At 36.9% G+C, this 23,327-nt stretch overlaps 1 protein-coding gene across 15 annotated transcripts in view; it reads right to left on the reverse strand.

Annotated features, from left to right (window-relative positions):
* The window catches only part of DMD (dystrophin), a 2,170,621-nt gene that overhangs the window by 1,459,107 nt on the left and 688,187 nt on the right, over positions 1-23,327 (reverse strand). For all 15 annotated transcript variants that reach the window (XM_025439443.3, XM_025439430.3, XM_025439477.3 and 12 more), the window contains 3 exons: positions 20,907-21,095; positions 20,013-20,194; positions 266-416 (listed from right to left, as the gene is read on the reverse strand). In XM_025439443.3, coding sequence (XP_025295228.1) covers positions 266-416; positions 20,013-20,194; positions 20,907-21,095 — 522 coding nt within the window. The remainder of the gene's footprint in view (positions 1-265; positions 417-20,012; positions 20,195-20,906; positions 21,096-23,327) is intronic.

Here is a 23,327-nt window from a genome sequence, read left to right on the forward strand (position 1 = left end):
ATTTTAATAAATCACATATCTAGAATTGTTCTCCTACAGGGATATTGTTTTTCAGATATGAAAAGCCTAGGTATTCTGTATTTGAAAAAAAACCAAACATTTCAAAATATATTAGGTAAGAATGACTTCCAAACTCTTCTTAATTGAAGCTTCAATTCATTCCTATCTGTAAACCATAATACATGTACGCATGTGTGTTTGTAATACAGATATATACATAGAGTTTGTTTTCCAGTAGAAAGTAAATAGCTTAAAATATACTGACCTTATGTTGTTGTACTTGGCGTTTTAGGTCTTCAATATCAGGTCCAAGGGGCTCCTTCTCCATTTTCCTTGTTCTCTCTTCTGTTTTGGTTAGCCAGTCATTTAACTCTTTCAGTTGCTGATTCTGGAGATCCATTAGAACTTTATGTAAACTGAAAATTGGAAAGATGTCTATTAATACCTCTATCAAAATAAGTGTACTTACTATTATTAAACCTATAAAATAAAACTGTTGACATTTATAATTTATGGCATGTTCACACTGCTTGGTGTCTATTAAACACTAAGAAGTAGGGAAGCAGAGCCCATGATCAATCACCTCCGCAGCTATTCTTTCTTCTATTTATTATAGTTCACACATCCCAATTTTTAGGAAGTTTCACATAGCTAACTAAATGTGAACATGTTAAGTAAAAGTAACCCATCTCTGATACCTGAACTAATAGCATATCCTGGCAATTGTCCAATTTTATCTCCATTACTTTAATATGTATGGTGATTAAAGATGGCCAGAATCTTTTGCCTCTTTTGCCAAGAGTCTATTTCCATCCTCATGAATGTGGACTAGCCTTGTGATTTGTCTTTACCAGTAGAATACGGCAAAAGTGACACTATATGAGTCCCAAGTATAAATGCTTTAAAAGAACAAGGAAGCATTTATATTCTCTCTCAGAAGCTAGATGCCATGCTGTAAGAAGACCACACTACAGTATTGAATGATGAGAGATCATGTTGAGAATGACTCCAGAGGATAAAATGCTATCTTAAAAGCTGAGCTTCCAAACAAAAAACAAAACAAAAAAAATCAAAAACAAAAACAAAAACAAAACAAAAAAGCTGAGCTTCCTGCTGAATGCAGCCCAAAGAGTGATCTCAGCCATATCACAACTATAGAACAACAATCTAGACAAGCCCTGCCCACATTTCTGATCTACAGAATCATGATGTAAATATAAATTACTGTGTTAAGCCACAACATTTTGGAATCATTCATTATGCAGAAATAGGTAAGTGAAAGAGATGTATTGTTTACAAAGAAGTAAAAAACAGTGGGCTGGGTAATGAATTTAAAGCCTGGCAATATGCCCTAAAGCCAACTTCTTAAACTTTCTCAATTAGGTTTCCAACATCAGGGACATGAGACAGTATCTTGTCTATTAATCACACAACTTCATGGTGAGGCTGAAAATTAAAGTTATTTCATCCATTCAACAAAAATTGGAGACTCAAATGAGAAGTGTTAATACTTATTTTGAGGTATATATTCTTTTTTTAAGATTTTATTTTATTTATTCATGAGAGACACAGAAAGAGAGACAGAGACATAGACAGAAGGAGAAGCAGGCTCCTTGCAGGGAGCCCGATGTGGGACTCAATCCCTGAATCCAGAAGAAAAGAATCCCACATTGTTCTTTATAGTTGAAAAAATGTTCCAAGTATAAAACACATTTGTTAGAGTTAATATGGAATTTCCTTTTAAAATACTATTTACTTCCTTTTTCAAACTTTCAGACATTCCACTTAACAAATATTCACTGAACTCTATACCTCTGCTGGAAGCTCCTCTTAATTAGGATGTCCATGTGGTGAACCTCTGTGAAGAGCTTACCTTTGTACAGCTTTCCTTTAGACCTTAAGAACAATTATTTTTAATAAAGTGTTCAGAAATGGTTTTTGCTTTTCCAATGTTTTTACTTTAGATACTCGGATTACTCAGTAATGTCTGGTCAGTACTTAGAGCTTCCTGTGTAGGTGTTATATGAAATAAGTCAACAGGTAGTAAAATGTGCTGTGCTTCCTTTGCTAAGGCCTGCAAAGAGATAGCATCAATACCTGCAGGTGAATTACAAGCTAGAGTTACTCAGAGTGAGCAGCAGGGAGGGGAATAGTGGCTCATGGCAATGTCTGAGCAGCAGTAGAGGCAACCATGAGGGCACACCGCTATCAGAAAGTCTGTGTAGAACCTTTACAATACAAATGCCCCTTTTCTAAATGTGATAGAAGGGGTAACTTTAGAAAATTGGGGGTGATAACTAATCCATGGGTTAAAATATCATTAAATATTAATTTTTTAAAGATTTTATTTATTTATTCATGAGAGACACAGAGAGAAAGAGAGGCAGAGACACCCGCAGAGGGAGAAGCGGGCTCCATGCAGGAACTGATATGGAACTCAATCTGGGGACTCTGGGATCACACCCTGAACCAAAGGCAGATGCCCAACTGCTGAGCCACCCAGGTGTCCCTAAAATTAATTTTTAATTAATTTTAACTATATTGGCTAGCATGCATTCAACACTTTTTGTGTGTTAGTCTTGTTAGTAAGCATAAAATATGTACGATTTTAGTGGATCCTAAATGATGATATACGATCCATTTGTGGTTTGCAGAATGATTTTAGTGGCACAGGGGAAAACCTATGAAACTATTTTAATATGTCTTGGTATGTATCTTTTTTTAAGATTTTAATTATTTGAGATAGAGAAAGGGAGAACACAAGCAGGGGGGAGGGGTAGAGAGAGAAAGAGGAGCAGACTCGCCCTTGAGCAGGGACCCTGATGCAGGACTTGATCCCAGAACCCTGAGATCATGACCTGAACCAAAGGCAGACACTTAACCAACTGAGCCATCCAGATGCCCCTGTCTTGGCTATATGGCTAAGAAATATGGGCACACATATGTTTATATACATACATATATATAGTGAGTCTATATATAATTTTAATTTATATATAAAATCATACAGCTTAAGATGAGGCTAAGTAAAGGTAATTATTTTAAGGAAAAGCATTAAATATGTGATGATGAAAAGGAATGCAGATATGGAAGGAAGTGTGAAGGTGGAAGATGACCGACTTGTGTTTGAAAAACACCAAATAATTACATTTTGTTTTCATTATCACCTACTGAGGTAGATGATACCACTGTTATTTTATTTATGAGGACAATGGATTTTGGGAAGGTTAAAGAACTTGCCCAAGGTGTCTCAGTGACAAGTTAAGACAGTATATAAATGCCAAACCATCTGTGACCCAAGTCCATGCTCTTAACTTTGACTGACTCATCTTCCTTCTTTATGGATCAAAAGCTATGTTAGGTTGGGTCATATGAAGTTGCTGATAAATGAGTTTTCATTCCACAAAATGACAATTTCACATTGTTCAATTTAAAATATTATTGAAATGCAAGAAAGAAATTCCATATTTCCAACTAACATTCAAAAGATGCAAATAAACCAGGGAAATTTGTCAAATTCATAAAATAAAAGTCTATCACCCATGGGCAAGAAAAGAGTTTGCATTTTATGGTTTTCAAGTGGTCCTTTAGAAAGGGCTATATAAAAGCAGAAGGAAAACAAAGCATAAACACATGACTGGCAATAGAGAAAGGAGGACAATGGAGCTAGAATAAACTAGTGTCAGACAGGAGACAGTCCTGACAAAATCCAGAGGCAGAAGCATGTCAGGATATGACATTGGGAACTGCTGCAGCCAACTTCCAATTGTAAAATCAGCCAAAGACAGACAGAGACTAGCAAAACCAATAAATTGAAATGACCTAGAGGTTATAATGCTAAGTGAAATAAGCCAGTCAGAGAAAGACAAATATTACATGATTTCACTCATATGTTGACATAAAACACAAAACAAACACAGGGAAAAAAGAGACAAACAAAAATAGACTCTTAAATACAGAAATCAAATCTGGTGGCTTCCAGAGTGGTGGTGGGTGAGGGGATAGGAGATATAGGTAAGGGGAATAATAAAGAGTAAACTTTATCTTGATGAGCACTGAGAAATAGAATTGTTGAATCATTTTATTCTCTATCTACAACTAATATAACACTGTATGTCAATTATATTCCAATAAAAAAAAGAAAGATCCTGGGATTTTGATGGCACAGTGGAGTCACACACTTAACTTAGAGCTATCTCACCTGTGGCTTTATTGTAATCTAAGATAATGACATCCTTATGGTTTTAACCAGTGCTTCCCAAACTTTAATGTGCATACAAATCTCGTGGGGGATATGTCCTACTTTCTAAGTCTGGGGAGGGGCCTGCCAGAGATTCTTCATTTCTAATGCCCAGGGCATGCCAATGCTGCTCATCCATGGATCATACTTTGAGAAGCGATGGTATAAGCCACTTGTATTTGGTATTTTAGCTGCAGTAAAAAAAGCATCTTAAGGAATATCATTTTCCAAATAATTTTATTGATGATCTCTCTCACCTCACACCCTGCTATGGGAACATCTCTCTACGAACATGAAGAAAACACTGCAAGCACAGTCTGCTTTAGAGAGATTCTGGTGGACTATAGAAAGGCATTTATCTCCTAACCAGTACTGCTCAACAGATCATTACAATGATGTAAATATTGTATATGTGTATTATCCAATACAATAGCCACTAGCCATGTGTGGCTGTTGTGCACTTGAAATATGGCTAGTATAAATAAGAAACTGAATTTTTACCCATATCTAATTACAATAATTTACATTTACAACTAAATAACTACATGCAGCCAGTGGCTGCCATACTGGACAGCACAGGTCTAAATCAACAGATAACTGGATTAACAACAACAAGGATTCCTTACTTGGCCATCTTTATCCATAATATTTTATTATTTCATGCAATTTTTTTTAGATTTTATTTATTTATTTATTCACAAGAGACACAGAAACAGAGAGGCAGAGACACAGGCAGAGACACAGGCAGAGGGAGAAGCCCCTGTGGGGAGCCTGATGCAGGACTTGATCCAAGGACCCCAGGATCATGACCTGAGCCAAAGGCAGATGCTCAACCACTGAGCCACCCAGGCATCCCTCACATAATATTTATAAGGAATGATATCCTCCTGAGTTAAGGAATTTAGCAATAAATCTGAATGCCATTTTCTGAAATTTTGGTTTTCTACACAAATTTATAAATGACAAAATTATAAATGTTTTCATTAATTTCAGCCCATGTTTGATAGTCCAAATAGTGTTTCTTGGGTTTTATGGAAATACATTATAAAATGTATAAAAATACTTACAAAACATAATCCTATGCAAGGTGCTATACTAATAAATATGTAAAAGTATAGACTTCATAGATCCTAGGGACTTAGAATTAAAAATTACTAAGATAGGTTCTCAGGCCCCATTTCTTAGACTTCATAATTATTTGCTTATATACAATTCTCAAATAAGAAGTGTAACTAATGAAAGGAGGTAAAATATTAATGTGAATTTATAGATTACAAAAAAATCCCCAGTGATGTTCAAGTAGCATGTTATGCATGTAAAATACAATCATATGATTTCAGCTATCAATAAAACCTACATATGTGATTTAAGCGAGGGCTATTGGTATGAATTAGAGAAACTGAAATTTTAATGCACCTTTTACTCTCAAATGCATGCCAATTAGTAACTAAAATCACACTGGAAAAAAAACAAAATTAATTTATTTGCTTATTCAAACTGTTGGCTTGAAAATCTCCAGCAAAATGGCCTTACAGACTAGATTATATAGTTTTGATTTTAGCTCAAGAATTGTTTATGTATAACTCAGTGCTCTGGAAATGATGAAAAATACTTAAATATGTAGTTATTTTAACCCCCTTGCATGGCTTTTTTGTTTCATTTACTCTATTATGCAAGGGATCAATGAAGGTGACTTTTACACATCAGGTTTTTATTGAGACTATCACCAAAAGGTAAATTAGTGGAATTCATATCCAGATACATTATTCCAGTGAACATCCAGGGGTGAAAATGACTGTGTTGGTTTTTGGGACTCAGGCATAAATTTTTTACTTCAGCCCTTGAGTTTTCACATGTGGCAAACTTTTGGATAGCTGAGCCCAGGCAGCATGACTGTATCAGGATTAACATGAAAGTGCTCTGCATCACTTGCCATCAGGGAAATACAAATCAAAACCACAATGAGATAACACCTCACACCAGTGAGAATGGGGAAAATTAACAAGGCAGGAAACAACAAATGTTGGAGAGGATGCGGAGAAAAGAGAACCCTCTTACACTGTTGGTGGGAATGTGAAATGGTGCAGCCACTCTGGAATACTGTGTGGAGGTTCCTCAAAAAGTTAAAAATAGACCTGCCCTACGACCCAGCAATTGCACTGTTGGGGATTTACCCCAAAGATTCAGATGCAATGAAACGCCAGGACACCTGCACCCCGATGTTTATAGCAGCAATGTCCACAATAGCCAAACTGTGGAAGGAGCCTCGGTGTCCATCGAAAGATGAGTGGATAAAGAAGATGTGGTTTATGTATACAATGGAATATTCCTCAGCCATTAGAAATGACAAATACCCACCATTTGCTTCAACGTGGATGGAACTGGAGGGTATTATGCTGAGTGAAGTCAGTCAGTCAGAGAAGGACAAACATTATATGTTCTCATTCATGTGGGGAATATAAATAATAGTGAAAGGGAATATAAGGGAAGGGAGAAGAAATGTGTGGGAAATATCAGAAAGGGAGACAGAACGTAAAGACTGCTAACTCTGGGAAACGAACTAGGGGTGGTAGAAGGGGAGGAGGGCGGGGGGTGGGAGTGATTGGGTGACGGGCACTGGGGGTTATTCTGTATGTTGGTAAATTGAACACCAATGAAAAAATAATAATAAAAAATAATAAAATAAAATAAAATAAAAAAAGGATTAACATGAACCAGAGGCAAGGAGATGACATGGAGACAGGCTTAGGACATATAAAAATGTCTTTACTGAATTATTTAAAAATGAATTATACTATATAAGTAGTAGATTATCAACTAAAATAGTAGTTTTAACCTTGTGGAATGTGGGACATTTAAATATAATTTATGTATGAATAACAAATTATATTTATCATGTGTCAGACAATAGAGGCATTACTATAATTAATTTTAATGATGCAGGAACTGATCTTAGCCTCAATTTACAGACGAGGAAAAAAAAGTTTACCTGGGTCAAAGGGCAAGCAAGGGAAGGTAGGAAAGCGGGACTCAGGTTTGGCTCTGGGGCCTATTTCACCATTATGCCATACTGCCTGTACTAATGTGAGTTTTTTTAGAGATGATTTTTATATCTAGTCCTGATTTCATTTATATCAGTGATTATCACAATATAAAAACACAAGGAAAGAAGGTAATTTAGTGGGATCTTATAGAGATTGTCATTAATGGATAATTTTGCTCTTTCTTCTCACAAAAATGAAGAGTACAGTTCTAACTATTGAGACAAATGCTCTTAACATAAGATTTACATTAATGATAGAAACCACAATATACCAAGACCCAGTTTCCCTCAAACATATGGTGGTGACAAGGTAAAATAAACGACCAGATACTTTAAATATTTATAACATTTCACTAAACGTAGGAATCAGAAAATATGATATATTCTAGGCAAAGTAAAAGAAACCCCATATTGTTTTAAAATTGTAAAGCAATATTGATTTTTTAAAGCAAAGTTTCAGTAATGCATATACAAACATATGTAAAGGCTTTTGTTGTATGGCAGTAATGAATGGGCCATATGAAGCATCATATTAGTAGTTTTCAACTCCCAAGGTTTGGGACATTTATCAAAGCTCAAGGAATGCCTTGGGAATAATAAGGTTTAAAACCAAGAATCCAATAAAAACAATGACCCCAAACATGTAAGACTTTCACCATCACTGTTACCTCTATCCTACCACTTTTACTACCCCTACATCCACCACCAGTCTGCAATTTCCATTCTAAATTTATGAAAGTATAACCATCTACATCTGTGTACGTGGTTCATCTCTCCTTGCCTCCCTGCACCTCTTTGCTTCAGTAAATATATTCTTTCCTCCAAGTCCCAATCATACCTTAAAAAATCCAGCTACAAAGCCTGACAGTGACAGTAGTCTACTACCAGTATACTACTATGAGTATAGTTTCCACCACAGAATGAAATGAGGCAAAGGTCTAACTGAATCATATAAAGAGGCTTTTTCCCCCTAAAATGAATATGTCCATCCTCTTCTCCATAGCACCATCACTCCCAATTGGTAGGCTGACATCTGTCTTGGGACAAAAGAGAAAGCAAGGAAAACAGAACATGTACATTTTTCAAAAGTTCCCACTAATTCTGAAAATTATTATTATATCACACCCTGCAACCTGATCTTGGAGGCCACAGTTTTTAGTCTACAACCTCACAATAAATATTTCTGAAAGAATTCATCTGCAAAGTTCCCCTTCCAACAACTAGGAATAAAAAAATTTTCAACCCTCCCTCAAAATTAAATGTGTATTAATATTTATTTGTTCACTGAATGGAATGTGAGATCTAGTGTTGTGTTTAAAAAGGATTCTGTGAAACAAAAATGCACCATTGTTCTTAAAATCCTGATCTATTTTATTCCTCCATCCATAGAACTCAACAACAGTTTAATTATTGATATTCTTCAACTATCCAGAGCAAGATTAAAGTTCAAAATGCAAACAAATTCATTTGCATTTTGAAAGCATAAATTCAAAAGAGTCACAATAACATAATAAAGAAGCTGCATGGCTGGATGCAAAAGATTCTTGTGGCAAATACATTACGGCAACCTTCAATTCAATCTTCCTGATTAAATACTCACAAAGTGGATGAAGAAACGCAGATGTCATCACAAACCAAGAACTACTATTAAATAAAATGATTGGAAGATTGTTTAAATTATCCCTAGTAAGAATGGGGAATGTTGACACTCAGAGACCACATTCATTTATATGGCAAAAGAAGCCTACTCTCAAATTCAAAAAATTATGTCACTATATAACATCTGGCATAGAGCCTGGCATATACTAGACACATGAAAAATATTGCTTGAATGAATAAGTGGTATCATTTAATTATCAATCAAACATAAGACATAATACAAAAACATGAACAGTTTCCCAATCAGAAATATCAGATTAAGATTATAAAAATGCCAATTTCCATAACATCTGTTCTTGTTGAGATAGTCTATTAATTTAATTTGAGCCATTTTCTAGTCAGAAATCACAATGACATCATTCTACTTTCTGTCAGCTCCAGCACACTGTTTCTCAAACATGGCCAGAGTACTCCTGCCTCTGGACCTTTCCATTTGTTTGCTTTTGCCCCAGCTGTCTGCATGGCTTCTTCCCTTTCTTCATTTAGGGCTCTCCTTAAATATTACCTCCTCAGAGAGGCCTTCCCTGACTACCTAATATACAACAACACACAGTGTTTCCTTCTCTAAATCTATCCTCTGATTCTTTTCCCTTTTTATCATTTATCACCATCTGGTATGTTATACATATTGTAACTGTCTTCTTCCACTAAGAATGCAAGCTTAATAAGGGAGGGAGTTAGCTTTGTTCTCTGCTATTTACCCAGTACCTAAAACAGTTCTGGGGATATAGTAGATAAGAATTGTTAGTGAGACGGATGAATGAATGATTAAACTTAATTCTTAATTATCATTGTTTATCTTTGTGAAAAAAGCATTGTTTAAAAAAAAATCCTACTCTCTACTCTTCACTTCGATCAATTCCAGAGATTGGGCTTTCTGATTTATAATTTAAATTGTAAAAGTCGTATACTTTTTGTTATTTGAACAAGGACTATCCACATCTTAACTGCACATTATTTACAGAAAGAACTGTGATGGCCAGTCATATACATTTGAACCTGACCAAATTACTGTATGTTAATTACTGCTGCTTATTAGGCCAGTAACTAATTGTCAGTACTTTCACATTGTTTTCTACAAAGAAGGAATATGGATTTATACTATTTCATAATTGTTTCAAGTAGATCAGTGCTTCTCAAACTTTAATAGGCTTAGGAATCCCTTGGGATCTTGTTAAATTGCAGATTCTGATTCTGTAGATCAGAGGGAAGACTGAGATTCTGTATTTTTAATAAGTTCTCAGGTAATGTTACTGTTGGTTCTTGAACCATCTTGATCTCTAAGAAATTCTCGTTTCAATACTAGAATAATTTAAAAATGAATTAACAAAATGGTGATAAAAAATCACACATAAAAGTTTGAGATTACATACTGTTAAAATGTTCATTGCAACAAATTCATGTGTTGGACTGGAACTATATGAAGAAATTAATTCATTTGTTCATCCATTCATTTATATATTCATCTATGCAATATCTTAGCCACTTCACTTGGGAGAAACCCCACTATTTGTTCAGCATCTCCTTTGTTCTATTCACTCACATATGTTATCTCATATCAAGACTGGAACAGACATGTGGGGGAAAAAAATGAACCAGACTTTCTAGACATATTTCTCTCTCCAATCAAAACATGGATGGTGATTCACAATTATTTACCATGTTATAGCTGGTATTTTCACTCAGATACTATTCGTATCTCTCCTGCTGATGGAAATGAGAACATAACTTCCTGTGGCCTCCTTACAGACTTGCTTTCATTTTCTTCCCCCACCATAACAAAGACTTCAGGTTCCCCCTGCATGTCCTAACTACAATTATCAGAGAAGTTGATGGAACTTGCTGTGCTTATCTTATGAGTCCTTGTAGAAATGTCAGTAAATCTCTTTTTCTCTCTGCAGGTTGCATTTTTCAATCAAATTAATTAGTTTATTCATAGAGAAGAAGATTTTTTGCTGTCCCTGTGCCAACTGTCTTCTTACACTTCCACAGTAGGAAGGTTTGTCTTTTTCTTCTCTCTCCTTCACCTCCCACCACCCAAAGGGTATTCTGCAGCATAAAAGGAATCAAAACAAAAATCATTTCACCTAGTCCTTTTAAGTTTGCCAACTTGAGCATATCAACAGACCTTGCCCTGTTTTCATTATATCATTTTAACCATGCAATCAGTGGTACTTTGTTTTTTCTTTCCACTTTCATAAACGTTAAAGATTTTTAATGGACCAATAGCAGCAAGTTGGTGTTGCAGTAGTGTGGGACTAGAGGTATCTTAACAAACTTCTTTACCATATTAGCTTCATCATCTTTTTTTTTTAAAGATTTTATTCATTTATGATAGTCACAGAGAGAGAGAGAGAGAGAGAGAGAGAGAGAGGCAGAGACACAGGCAGAGGGAGAAGCAGGCTCCATGCACCGGGAGCCCGACGTGGGATTCGATCCCGCATCTCCAGGATCGCGCCCTGGGCCAAAGGCAGGCGCCAAACCGCTGCGCCACCCAGGGATCCCTAGCTTCATCATCAATTCACATCTATGAAGGTATCAGAATTGTAGTGGAAAGAAATAAGAATCAAATGGAAATGGAGTAAAAAGAGGAAGAAAGGGGGGAGCTCATCTGGGCATTTAATTTTTTACTGATATTTCTTTTTTTTAATTTTAGCTAGTGTACAGTACAATATTAGTTTCTGAGGTAGAATTTAGTGATTCATCACTTGCATATAATACTCAGTGCTCATCATAACACATGCTCTCTTTAATATTCGTCACAATGGAGCCCATCCCCTACCCACCTCCTTCCAGAAACCCTCAGTTTGTTCTCTATTGTTAAGAGTCTCTTATGGTGAATTTAAAAGATTCATGGAAACTAATGAAAATGAAGATACAAACGTTCAAAATTTTGGGGATACAGCAAAAGCAGTACTGAGAGGGAAATGCATCACAATACAAGCATCCCTCAAAAAACTGGAAAAAACGCCAATACACAAGCTAACCTCACACCTAAAGGAACTGGAGAAAGAACAGCAAATCAAACCTACATCAAGCAGAAGAGAGTTAATAAAGATTCGAGCAGAACTCAATGAAATAGAGAACAGAAGAACTGTAGAAAGATCAACAAAACCAGGAGTTGGTTCTCTGAAAGAATTAATAAGATAAACCATTAGTCAGCCTTACTAAAAAGAAAAAAAGAGGGATCCCTGGGTGGCGCAGCGGTTTGGCGCCTGCCTTTGGCCCAGGGCGCGATCCTGGAGACCCGGGATCGAGTCCCACGTCGGGCTCCCGGTGCATGGAGCCTGCTTCTCCCTCTGCCTATGTCTCTGCCTCTCTCTCTCTCTCTCTGTATGACTATCATAAATAAAATAAAATAAAAAAAAAGAAAAGAAAAAAGACTCAAATGAATAAAATCATGAATGAAAAAGGAGAGATCACAACCAATACCAAGGAAATACAAATGATTTTAAAAACATATCGTGAGCAGCTATATGCCAATAAATTAGGCAATCTGGAAGAAATGGATGCATTTCTGGAAAACCACAAACTACCAAAACAGGAAAAGGAAGAAGTAGAAAACCTGAACAGGCCAATAACCAGGGATGAAATTGAAGCAGTCATCAAAAACCTCCTAAGACACAGAAGTCCAGGGCCAGGCGGCTTCCCAGGGGAATTCTATCAAACGTTTAAAGAAGAGACAATACCTATTCTACTAAAGCTGTTTTGAAGGATAGAAAGGGATGGAATACTTCCAAACTTGTCTTATGAGGCCAGCATCATCTTAATTCTGAAACCAGACAAAGACCCCACCAAAAAGGAGAATTACAGACCAATATCCCTGATGAACATGGATGCAAAAATTCTCAACAACATACTAGCCAGTAGGATCCAACAGTACATTAAGAAGATTATTCACCATGACCAAGTGAGATTTAACCCCGGGATGCAAGGCTGGTTCAACATTCATAAAACAATCAAAGTGATAGATCATATCAACAAGAGAAAAAACAAGAACCATATGATCCTCAATAGATGCAGAGAAAGCATTTGACAAAATACAGCATCCATTCCTGATCAAAACTCTTCAGACTGTAGGGATAGAGGGAACATTCCTCAGCATCTTAAAAGCCATCTACAAAAAGCCCACAGCAAATATCATCCTCAATGGGGAAACACTGAGAGCCTTTCCTCTAAGATCAGGAACACAACAGGGATGTCCACTCGCACCACTGCTATTCAGCATAGTACTAGAAGTCCTAGCCTCAGCAATCAGGCAACAAAAAGACATTAAAGGCATTCACATTGGCAAAGAAGAAGTCAAACTCTCCCTCTTTGCAGATGACATGATACTCTACGTAGAAAACCCCAAAGACTCCACCCCAAGATTGCTAGAACTCATACAGCAATTCAGCAATGTGGCAGGATACAAAATCAATGCCCAGAAATCAGTGGCATTTCTAAACACTAACAATGAGACTGAACAAAGAGAAATTAAGGAGTCAATCCCATTTACAATTGCACCTGAAAGCATAAGATACCTAGGAATAAACCTAATGAAAGAGATAAAGGATCTATACCCTAAAAACTACAGAACAATTTTGAAAGAAATTGAGGAAGACACAAACAGATGGAAAAATATTCCATGCTCATGGATTGGAAGAATTAATATTGAAAATGTCAATGCTACCCAGGGCAATTTACACGTTCAGTGCAATCCCTATCAAAATACCATGGACTTTCTTCAGATGGAACAAATCATCTTAAAATTTGTGTGGAATCAGAAAAGGCCCCGAATAGCCAGGGGAATATTGAAAAAGAAAACCAGAGCTGGGGGCATCACAATGCTGGATTTCAAGTTGTACTACAAAGCTGTGATCATCAAGACAGTGTGATACTGGCACAAAAACAGACACATAGATCAATGGAATAGAATAGAGAATCCAGAAATGGGCCCTCAACTCTATGGTCAATTAATATTTGACAAAAGAGGAAAGACTGTCCACTGGAAAAAGGACAGTCTCTTCAATAAATGGTGTTGGGAAAATTGGACATCCACATGCAGAAGAATGAAACTAGACCACTCTCTTTCACCATACACAAAGATAAACTCAAAATGGATGAAAGATCTAAATGTGAGACAAGAATCCATCAAAATTCTAGAGGAGAACACAGGCAACACCATTTTTTAACTTGGCCACAGCAACTTCCTACAAGATACATCTATGAAGGCAAGGGAAACAAAAGCAAAAATAAACTTTTGGGACTTAATCAAGATAAAAAGCTTCTGCACAACAAAAGAAACAGTCAACAAAAGTAAAAGACAACCTACAGAATCTGAGAAGATACTTACAAATGACATTATCAGATAAGGGCTAGTATCCAAGATCTATAAAGAGCTTATTAAACTCAACAGCAAAGAAACAAACAATCCAATCATGAAATAGGCAAAAGACATGAACAGAAATTTCAGAGGAACATATACACATGGCCAACAAGCACATGAGAAAATGCTCCGCATCACTTGCCCTCAGGGAAATACAAATCAAAACCACAATGAGATACCACCTCACACCAGGGAGAATGGGGAAAATTGATAAGGCAGGAAACCACAAATGTTGGAGAGGATGTGGAGAAAGGGGAACCCTCTTGCACTGTTGGTGGGAATGTGAACTGGTGAAGCTGGAAAACCGTGTGGAGGTTCCTCTAAGAGTTAAAAATAGAACTGCCCTATGACCCAGCAATTGCACTGCTGGGGATTTACCCCAAAGATACAGATGCAGTGAAACGCTGGGACACCTGCACCCTGATGTTTATAGCAGCAATGGCCACAATAGCCAAACTGTGGAAGGAGCCTCAGTGTCCATCAAAAGATGGATGGATAAAGAAGATGTGATTTATGTATACAATGGAATATTACTCAGCCATTAGAAACGACAAATACCCACCATTTGCTTCGATGTGGATGGAACTGGAGGGTATTATGCTGAATGAAGTAAGTCAATCAGAGAAGGACAAACATTATATGGTTTCATTCATACAAGGAATATAAAAGATAGTGAAAGGGATTAAAGGGGAAAGGAGAGAAAATGAGTGGGAAATATCATTGAGGGTGACAGAACATGAGAGACTCCTAACTCTAGGAAATTAACAAGGGGTAGTGGAAGGGGAGATGGGCGGGGGGTTGGGGTGACTGGGTGACGGGCACTGAGGGGGGGCACTTGACAAGTTAAGCACTGGGTGTTATACTCTATGTTGGCAAATCAAACTCCAATTAAAAAAATACAAAAAAAGAGTCTCTTATGGTTTATTTTCTTCTCTCCCCCCCTTCTCTTATGTTCATGTTTTCTTTCTTAAATTCCACATGAGTGAGATCATATAATATTTGTCTTTCTCTGAGTGACATATTTCACTTAGCAATACATTTTAGCTCCATCCATATAATTTAAATGGCAAGATTTCATTCTCTTGCTGGCTGAATAATACTCCATTGTGTATATATACACATACATATATATACACCACATCCCCTTTATCTGTTCATACTGACATGCTCCTTATGAAACATTTCTAAGTGTTTTGATTATAAAATTTCAACCTTAAATGTAATTTCAATCACCTTGAACACGTTTCCTTATTCCTGGAGAAAACACCCATAATCATATCCTTTGGGGAAACAATGAACAAGGCAATTATAATAAGATGGAGAAAAATATGTATGAGGCAAAGTAGTAACCATAATGGTATAGCTAAAATAATTAGCGCATGGCTAGTCATCTTATTTACAATGGTGATCATTCTTTTCATTTTATAATTATTTTGTATTCACAATCTACTTTTTCATATCCTATCTCAGCCAATATATTTTTTGAGGTGTGCCAGGTACACAGTAGAGCTGCTGCTGTTTTAACAATCAATAACTAGGAATCACAAAGGGAAGTATGCTACCCTAGTTCACATAAATAGGTATTTAAACCTTATCCCTCAGGCAAATCAGAGTAGATGTGGGGAAAGGTAGAAATAAGAGCATCTTGTTACCTCCATTTTTTTTTTTAAAAAATCCTTGTTTTGTTTGATAATTATTAATGGTTTATGGGATGAATAGTATTTCCCAGATGCACCCTGTGCACAACCTGTACACATGGCTAACATCTATTTGTATGAGGCAAGGATTTCTATTTCCAAAGCAAAAAGGATCCTGACTGTGAAAAGGCAAAAAGAGAACTAAAATAAATAGAGCACAAATAATTTATAAATTAACTGTTGGGCTAAGATAGCAGACTATACTCAGGTATTAAAGACATGGCATCTCCTACCTGGGTTACTGCACTGACCTTATTACTGTCCTCTATTCCTCCAGTGGCATTACTGGTATTTCTTTTACCTGTCTCCCCCCTACTTAAAACATTCTGGTGGTGGGGCACCTGGGTGGCACAGTCGGTTAAGTGTCCAACTCTAGGTTTTGGTTCAGGTCGTGATCGCATGGTCATGGGATCGAGCCCCATGTCAGGCTCTGCACTCAGTACAGAATATGTATGAGATTCTTTCTCCCTCTCTGTCTCCCACTCCCACTTGTGCTCTTTCTAGCTCTCTCTCAAATAAATAAATAAATCTTTTAAAAAAACCATTCTGGGGGCACCTGGGTGGTTCAGTTGGTTAAATGTTTGCCTTCAGCTCGCATCATGATCTCAAGGTCCTGAGACTGAGTCCTATGTTGAGCTCCCTGCTTGGCAGAGAGCCTACTTCCCCCTCTCCTTCTGCCCCTGCTCCTGCTGTCTCTCTCATGCACTCTCTCTCAAATAAATAAATAAAATCTTTAAAAAACTAAAATGAATAAAGTAAATTTAATTAAAAAAATATTCTGGTGGCTTTTTCTTGCACTTATGCTAGGACTCGAAGCCCTTATCTCTTACCCTGACTGACACCACCATAAAGAGGAGACTCTTGCCTCTCTTTTTACCCTGTCTCATACCCTGGCCATCTAACTTGCCCTCCTGCAATTCTCCACTCACCCTAACCTTCTGCTCCCTCTAATAAGCCAGTTGTTCCTATTTTAGGGCCTTTGGCTGTGTGTTCTCCCTAAAATGTTACTCTCCTCATCTGTTGTCATTCAAATTCAAATTAAATGGTAATACCCTGGAAATAACACTCTTGGATCACAAAGGCTAAGTATCATATACAAATAAGTTTTCTGAAAAGATTAAAAGGTACTATAACAGAGCGATGCCTCTCCCTCCTTTCTCTTGTGTGTGTATGTGTGTGTGTGTGTGTGTGTGTTTAACAGCCTCTCTAGAGCTTCAAGAGATCTTTGACTTCACCTCTCATGACCAAATATTATATCCTCAGTGCCTGGAAATGTATCTGGTATCTTGAGGCACTCCATTAATATTTGTTAAGACTTGCGTGTGTTTGTAGAATTTTATATATATATTATATATATATAATATATATAATATTCAATGAATATGCATCATATATAATTTTATTATTGCTGTTAGATATGTTGGTAGATAATATACATAACTGTCAAGTGTAAATATTTGCAGATCTTAGTTATAAGCTTATTTCTATTCCCAACTAGTTTTTTTACATTTGTTATAAGATCGCAACTTGAGAATTCTAGCATGGCTTCAGTTATATCTCTTATGTCTAGACAATCTTTATCACCATTCCTCTCATCACTAAACTTATGTTTAGGCAGACATCATGCTTGTGATAAGGTCTATCCACACTCTGTCTTTACAAAGGAGAGAGATGAGAAATGTAGACTGATTCATTTATCTTTACTAGCAACTTACCATGCCTTCCTACTCCATGGTAACCATAGGTTTGGAAACAATAGGTGATGTTCCATATGAAGCGCATCATCAATATGGTCATGATAATAGAAAGTGAGCAGGTAGCAATTTATAAAAGCATGAAATAAAACCTAGAATTATTTTTTTAAATATTGACAATATTCTATTGTCATAATTAGCTTTTTGGTTTCTCAAAAAAAAATCTATTGAAGTCAGGTCCAGCATAGTTTACATAATGGCTTATCTCATTTAGAATTTAATAGGTTTTATGCATGAACACACAAAGTTAGTGAAGGGGGTATGGAAGACTTACTTTTACAAACTCACAAAATATTTCTGATTTTGCTTTGCAAAATAATACTTTGTGTATAGATACTTCAACAAATTGTCCAGTTCTTTACTTTACTTTACTCCTACCTGGGTTACTGCACTGACCTTATTACTGTCCTCTATTCCTCCAGTGGCAAATAATACTTTGTGCTACAGGTGGTTCCCTATTGGTGTCTCATTTTCAAAACTCTATGTTTTAGCAAAAACTATGCTAAGAGGATCCCCTTGCCTTACTAATAATCATTCCAGAAGCTTAAATACAAACCAAAGTGTTTAAAACCAAAGTGCCCAAATCTTTCCTCAAGGTAAACTGGTTTTTGATGTCAATCTTAGCTAAGGACTGATGTTGCCATTTTAGCTTTTCCATCCTCCAGTGGGAAGGGAGTGAGGAAATTACATACATACCTACACACATATGTAGGTATGTGTGTGTGTATATGTATGTGTATAAATATGGATGTGTGCACTATCATACATGTATGTGTATCTATCTATACTGTCATCTAAAATCTAATGGTAGATATCCCTTTAAGATGTTTTTTATTTATTTTTTATTTTTTTAAATATTTTAATTAAACTTTTTTAAAAATTAAAAATTTGGGATTTTAATTTTAGGTTGAATTCACCTTCTCTTGCAACTCGGTCTCAAACTGCAATTAATTAATTGACTAGCATGAACACTTGGTGTCATATTTTCAGTCTTATTTAAAAAAAAAAAAGGACTGAGGAACAATGGAGGTAATTTGCTTTGTTTAAGTTGCACAGATCAGTAAAAAAAGAAGTTGTAACCTGAAGAAGGTTGGGATATATGGCCACAAGTAGGAGGCTCTACATTTTATAATTTATGATGATAAATGGGTGAGATAAATTAGTTGACCCTTGGGCATGGGTATGGAGCAGACTCAAGAATTATAATACAGCTGGTGTAACTCTTACTTCCAGAGTTCGCTGCCATAATCAAAATGATCACAACGGGGGAAAATGTCAGGATGCATAGACTAGCATCTCCCGGTTTGGAATACCAATATTTGTGAAAATTCTATCCTATCTATGCTTTATTTATTCTTTCAAAAGACATGAGTTTAAAAATGTGTTTCTCCCCCTCCCTATTGTCACACTATAATTTAGTACTGAAATAGCAATCTTCCCAGCATATCTAATGAGTTTCTTTGGTCCTATTTTAAAGCTTTTAATCTTCATAAATAATAGCTAAGTAAACTTAAGGCACTTGGACAATTTCTTTAGCTTAATGTATTCAAATCCACAGTTGGCACTTCATTTCTTCTCATTTAAAAATAAATCTATCTTGTCTCAATAGGCTCTACATGAATACACACACCTAACAATATAAATCAAAGCAACACTTCCAGAATGATGAGATCTACTTGTTACCTTTAGAAGAAATATGCCATTTTCAGAAATGTCTCAAAAATTCTTTTTGGATAAAGTCAATATATATTCTTAAAATAATTCACAACCATGTGGTGCTCACATAAGGATTTCCAAACACGAGAAACATTTTTTTCAAGAGGATTTCCATAAACACATGAGAAACTATTTAATATTTTGAGAGCTTTTCCTTCAGAAGAGAAATTTCCTGTCAACTGTACCTAATAGGTGATTTTATGTGCATGGCTTCCTTTTTCTACTTTTGTGCCTTTCATATTCGCATTTTAATTTTTGGAGAAAACTGAGAAAACGTTAACCATGACACCCATTTTTGGCAACTTTTAAAGCAGAGTTCTGCAGATAACGGTCCTTCTACCCAACAGCTCCACATTAATTACAAATGTGAAACATGAAATCTAACAGACATCAAAATCCAACCAAAACATCCCCTAAAACTGAGCTACATGCTTTAGGAACAAACTGAGGATCCCAACTTAAACAAGAAACTACACCTAAATAATAGTAAGATTCCAAAACTCCCCATTTTTAGGAATTAAAAACAAAGACTTACTTGCTTTGTTTTTCCATGCTAGCTACCCTGAGGCATTCCCATCTTGAATTGAGGAGATTCATTTGTTCCTGCACTTCGGTTTCTTCATCTTCTGATAATTTCCCTGTTCCAATCAGTTGACTTCCCAGTTGGAGAACATTACCGACCCGTCCCTGATGGGATGTCAAGTCCATCATATATCCCTGAGAGGAAAAGAAGGTAAAAAAAGTTGATAACTTTAGATCAATCCCTACGGATTTCTAATTTTATTTTATTTTTTGCAATTCTTAAATTTGTAGGCCTTTTAAATTAAATGCCCAGTGAAAGGATTTCATTTTTTATTTAAGAAAACCCAATATTGTTTTTAATATGAATTAAGGGCAATTATTAGCTTAGGTCACCTTCTGCAGAAGCAGAGCCTGAGATAGGGATTTGTGTGCAAGGAATTTATGACTTAAAAGCTCCCTGGGGTGGGGTGGGGGGGAGCTCCCAGGGAGACCTGCCAAGGAGCCAAAGTAGTAGAAAACAGGACAGGAAAGGGGCAGAAAGCAAGTGTATTGTTTCAGGAAAAGTCTCCCCCTGTGGGTAGAGCTGCCTGATAGGACATGGCACTCTGGAGTGTGAGTTATACTGCAGCCCTGCCTCCACCCAGGGGAATGGAGCTGAGCTCTCGTATCCCTGCCAAGAGTCACTGGCAAAATCAGATCTCAGCGACTTCAAGCATTGCCCTTCAAGGCAGAACTTTAAATGCCGGCTGATAGAATGTTGTGCTCATAAAGTTATTCATTTCCATCTCAAAATAAAAACTAAATTCTCCAAATACAAGGATCGTATAGAGTCACTGAGATAACAGGAGAGACTTGGCCATTATGACAAGTCATGGGCATTGTTTCAGAAGTCCATGCTTCACTGTACCTCATGAGTATGAAATTGTTCTTTCACTTCTTCGACATCATTAGAAATCTCTCCTTGGGCTTGCAGTGCATCCTCAGCTGAAAGAAGCCACGAGAGTACTTCTTCCAAAGCTGTTTGATAACTGTCCAGGTTTGCTTCGGTCTCTGTCAATGACCGGCCAAATGACTTGTCTTCAGGAGTTTCCAAATGCTAAACAATAAAATAAATTGGGTGTTATATAATTAGTATCTCTGCAGATGGTTCCAGTACATTACACAATAAATGGAATGAAATATTTAAAATGCTAAAAATGTCCACTTACATTATCAGAGATGAGGACAGCAGACATATACAAGAGCAGGTCTGCATTTTAACGTCATACAAATATACACACAAATTCTCACATGGTAGTTGAAAACCATGTCAAATTAATAATCTATTAAAGCTTTCCTGGATTACCATAAGGAGTGAATTAATACACCATCTCTTTGTGTTGGATTTTAAATCCTACTAATGTCCATCCATAGGTAACTGTTTTCATTTTATGTTTTCAATCCTTTACATATATACATTATTGGCATTATATTTACATACTTTTGCAATGGCATTCAAGGAAACATCTCTTCCCAAGAGTTGGGAATAAAATATCTGAAAATGTAAATGGCAGAAAAACTATCAGTATGAAAATAAGTGGGAAGAGAAAGTAAAATGTACAGAGAAACACCTCATTCACACGTGTGAAATTTCTAACAGTATGATTGATCACTTCTATAAATCAAGCTTTTATTTCCAGAAGGCCATGGTTTCAGTAGCAAGATATTATCTTAGGAGAAGTAAAATATGAAGTCTTTGCTTCCACATTTAATTAGCAGGATGTGGGCAGCCCAGGTGGCTTAGTGGTTTGGTGCTGCCTTCAGCCCAGGGTGTGGTCCTAGAGACGCAGAATCGAGTCCCACGTCTGGCTCCCTGCATGGAGCCTGCTTCTCCCTCTGCCTGTGTCTCTGCCCCTCTCTCTGTGTGTCTCTCATGAATAAATAAATATTTAAAAAAATAATAACAATTAGCAGGCTGTTAAGTATTCTGTTAAGACTCCCAACAGTTGTCTTGAAGCTCTAAATTTTTCCTGTAACCACAGAGCTGAGAACAACAGGAACAAACTGGCCATGATTCTAAAGAGAAGGTCCAGGCCGCCTATGAAGGCACTGCTAAGAGGGGACCGGGTTTCTGGGCCCACCACCCTCTACCTAGCTCCAAGGTGGAGAAGAAGAAAAGCATGGAGGCTGAATGGAGAAAACTAGTGAGAAAAGATTTCTTCGGAGTAGCTGGAGCATCATACATGTCCGTACCTTCTCCCCACCTTGTTCCAAGTGATGGTGACATTAGAATCATCGCCTGGAGAGGGCAGTGTAGTTCCCAGGATAGAATACTGACTTCTAAACCTTGCCATGTTAGCAGGGATCCACAAACTATAGGACCAGTACTACCAGGTGACAGGATAGAACTCTTGGGCGAACCTCTGTGTCGGCTGCTTTAGTATTAGGGCAATTGTCAATGGTTAGAATTTGAGCAAATAAGAACATCTGCGTGAATTTTTTCTTTGGGTCGAGTGTACTCGTGATAGGTGGCCAGGCTTCAAAAATCCTGCTGAAGTAAGGGACACAGACAAACCGCTGACATAGATAAGGGGAACAAAGATATTAGAGAAATATTTGGAGAATTTTCTGTACACCCCCAAAGACAGCAAGCAAGTCCTGTGCCCTAACAAAGAGGGTTCTGGAAAGGAAACAAAATTCAGTGTAGAACACCCAGAAGCTACTTGGGAGACTTCATGATCGTGCCTAAGGAAAAGATTCATCCTTTCCATGGCTTTCTTCAGACATGTTTGTCTTCAATTTCTAGTCACTCCCAATGCTGGGCCTTACCCCACTGAGTTGCCAGCACAAACCTAACTGCTCTTCTGATAAATGCTCCAACTTTAAATCTTTATTATTATAAATTTCTTCAACCAGTAAGTCCTTTAAGATGAAAAGACATAGGGGAAGGTGTGTGGTGTGATATTTTCATCAAGTGATGTGCTCTGCATCTGTTTCTAGAGAATTGGCAGAAACATGTCATCCTAAGTCAAAATCACACAACTCTAGGACTTCACACAGAGCATAAGTACCCTGAGAGAGCTAGTTGCATGGGCCCACCTCCAGGTCAAGGCAAATTTCTGAAGGTCTTAGGGGTCTGAACAAATTCAATGATGTATCCCTTCTTTCCACTCCTAGTTGCTATGAATAATAAATATCAAAGTCAGCATTAAAAGGAGAAAAGTCCCAAAAAGGAAGCCTGGGAGATGTATATAGACAGGACCAGCTTCATGGCTATGCAATCTGAGTAGCTGTACAGTGCCCCAAGGCAAGGTGTCCAAGAAGGACATCTTGCTTGTTTTATCTGCTT

This window comes from Canis lupus, chromosome X (assembly GCF_003254725.2).
Source record: "Canis lupus dingo isolate Sandy chromosome X, ASM325472v2, whole genome shotgun sequence".
NCBI classification, from domain to species: domain Eukaryota; kingdom Metazoa; phylum Chordata; class Mammalia; order Carnivora; family Canidae; genus Canis; species Canis lupus.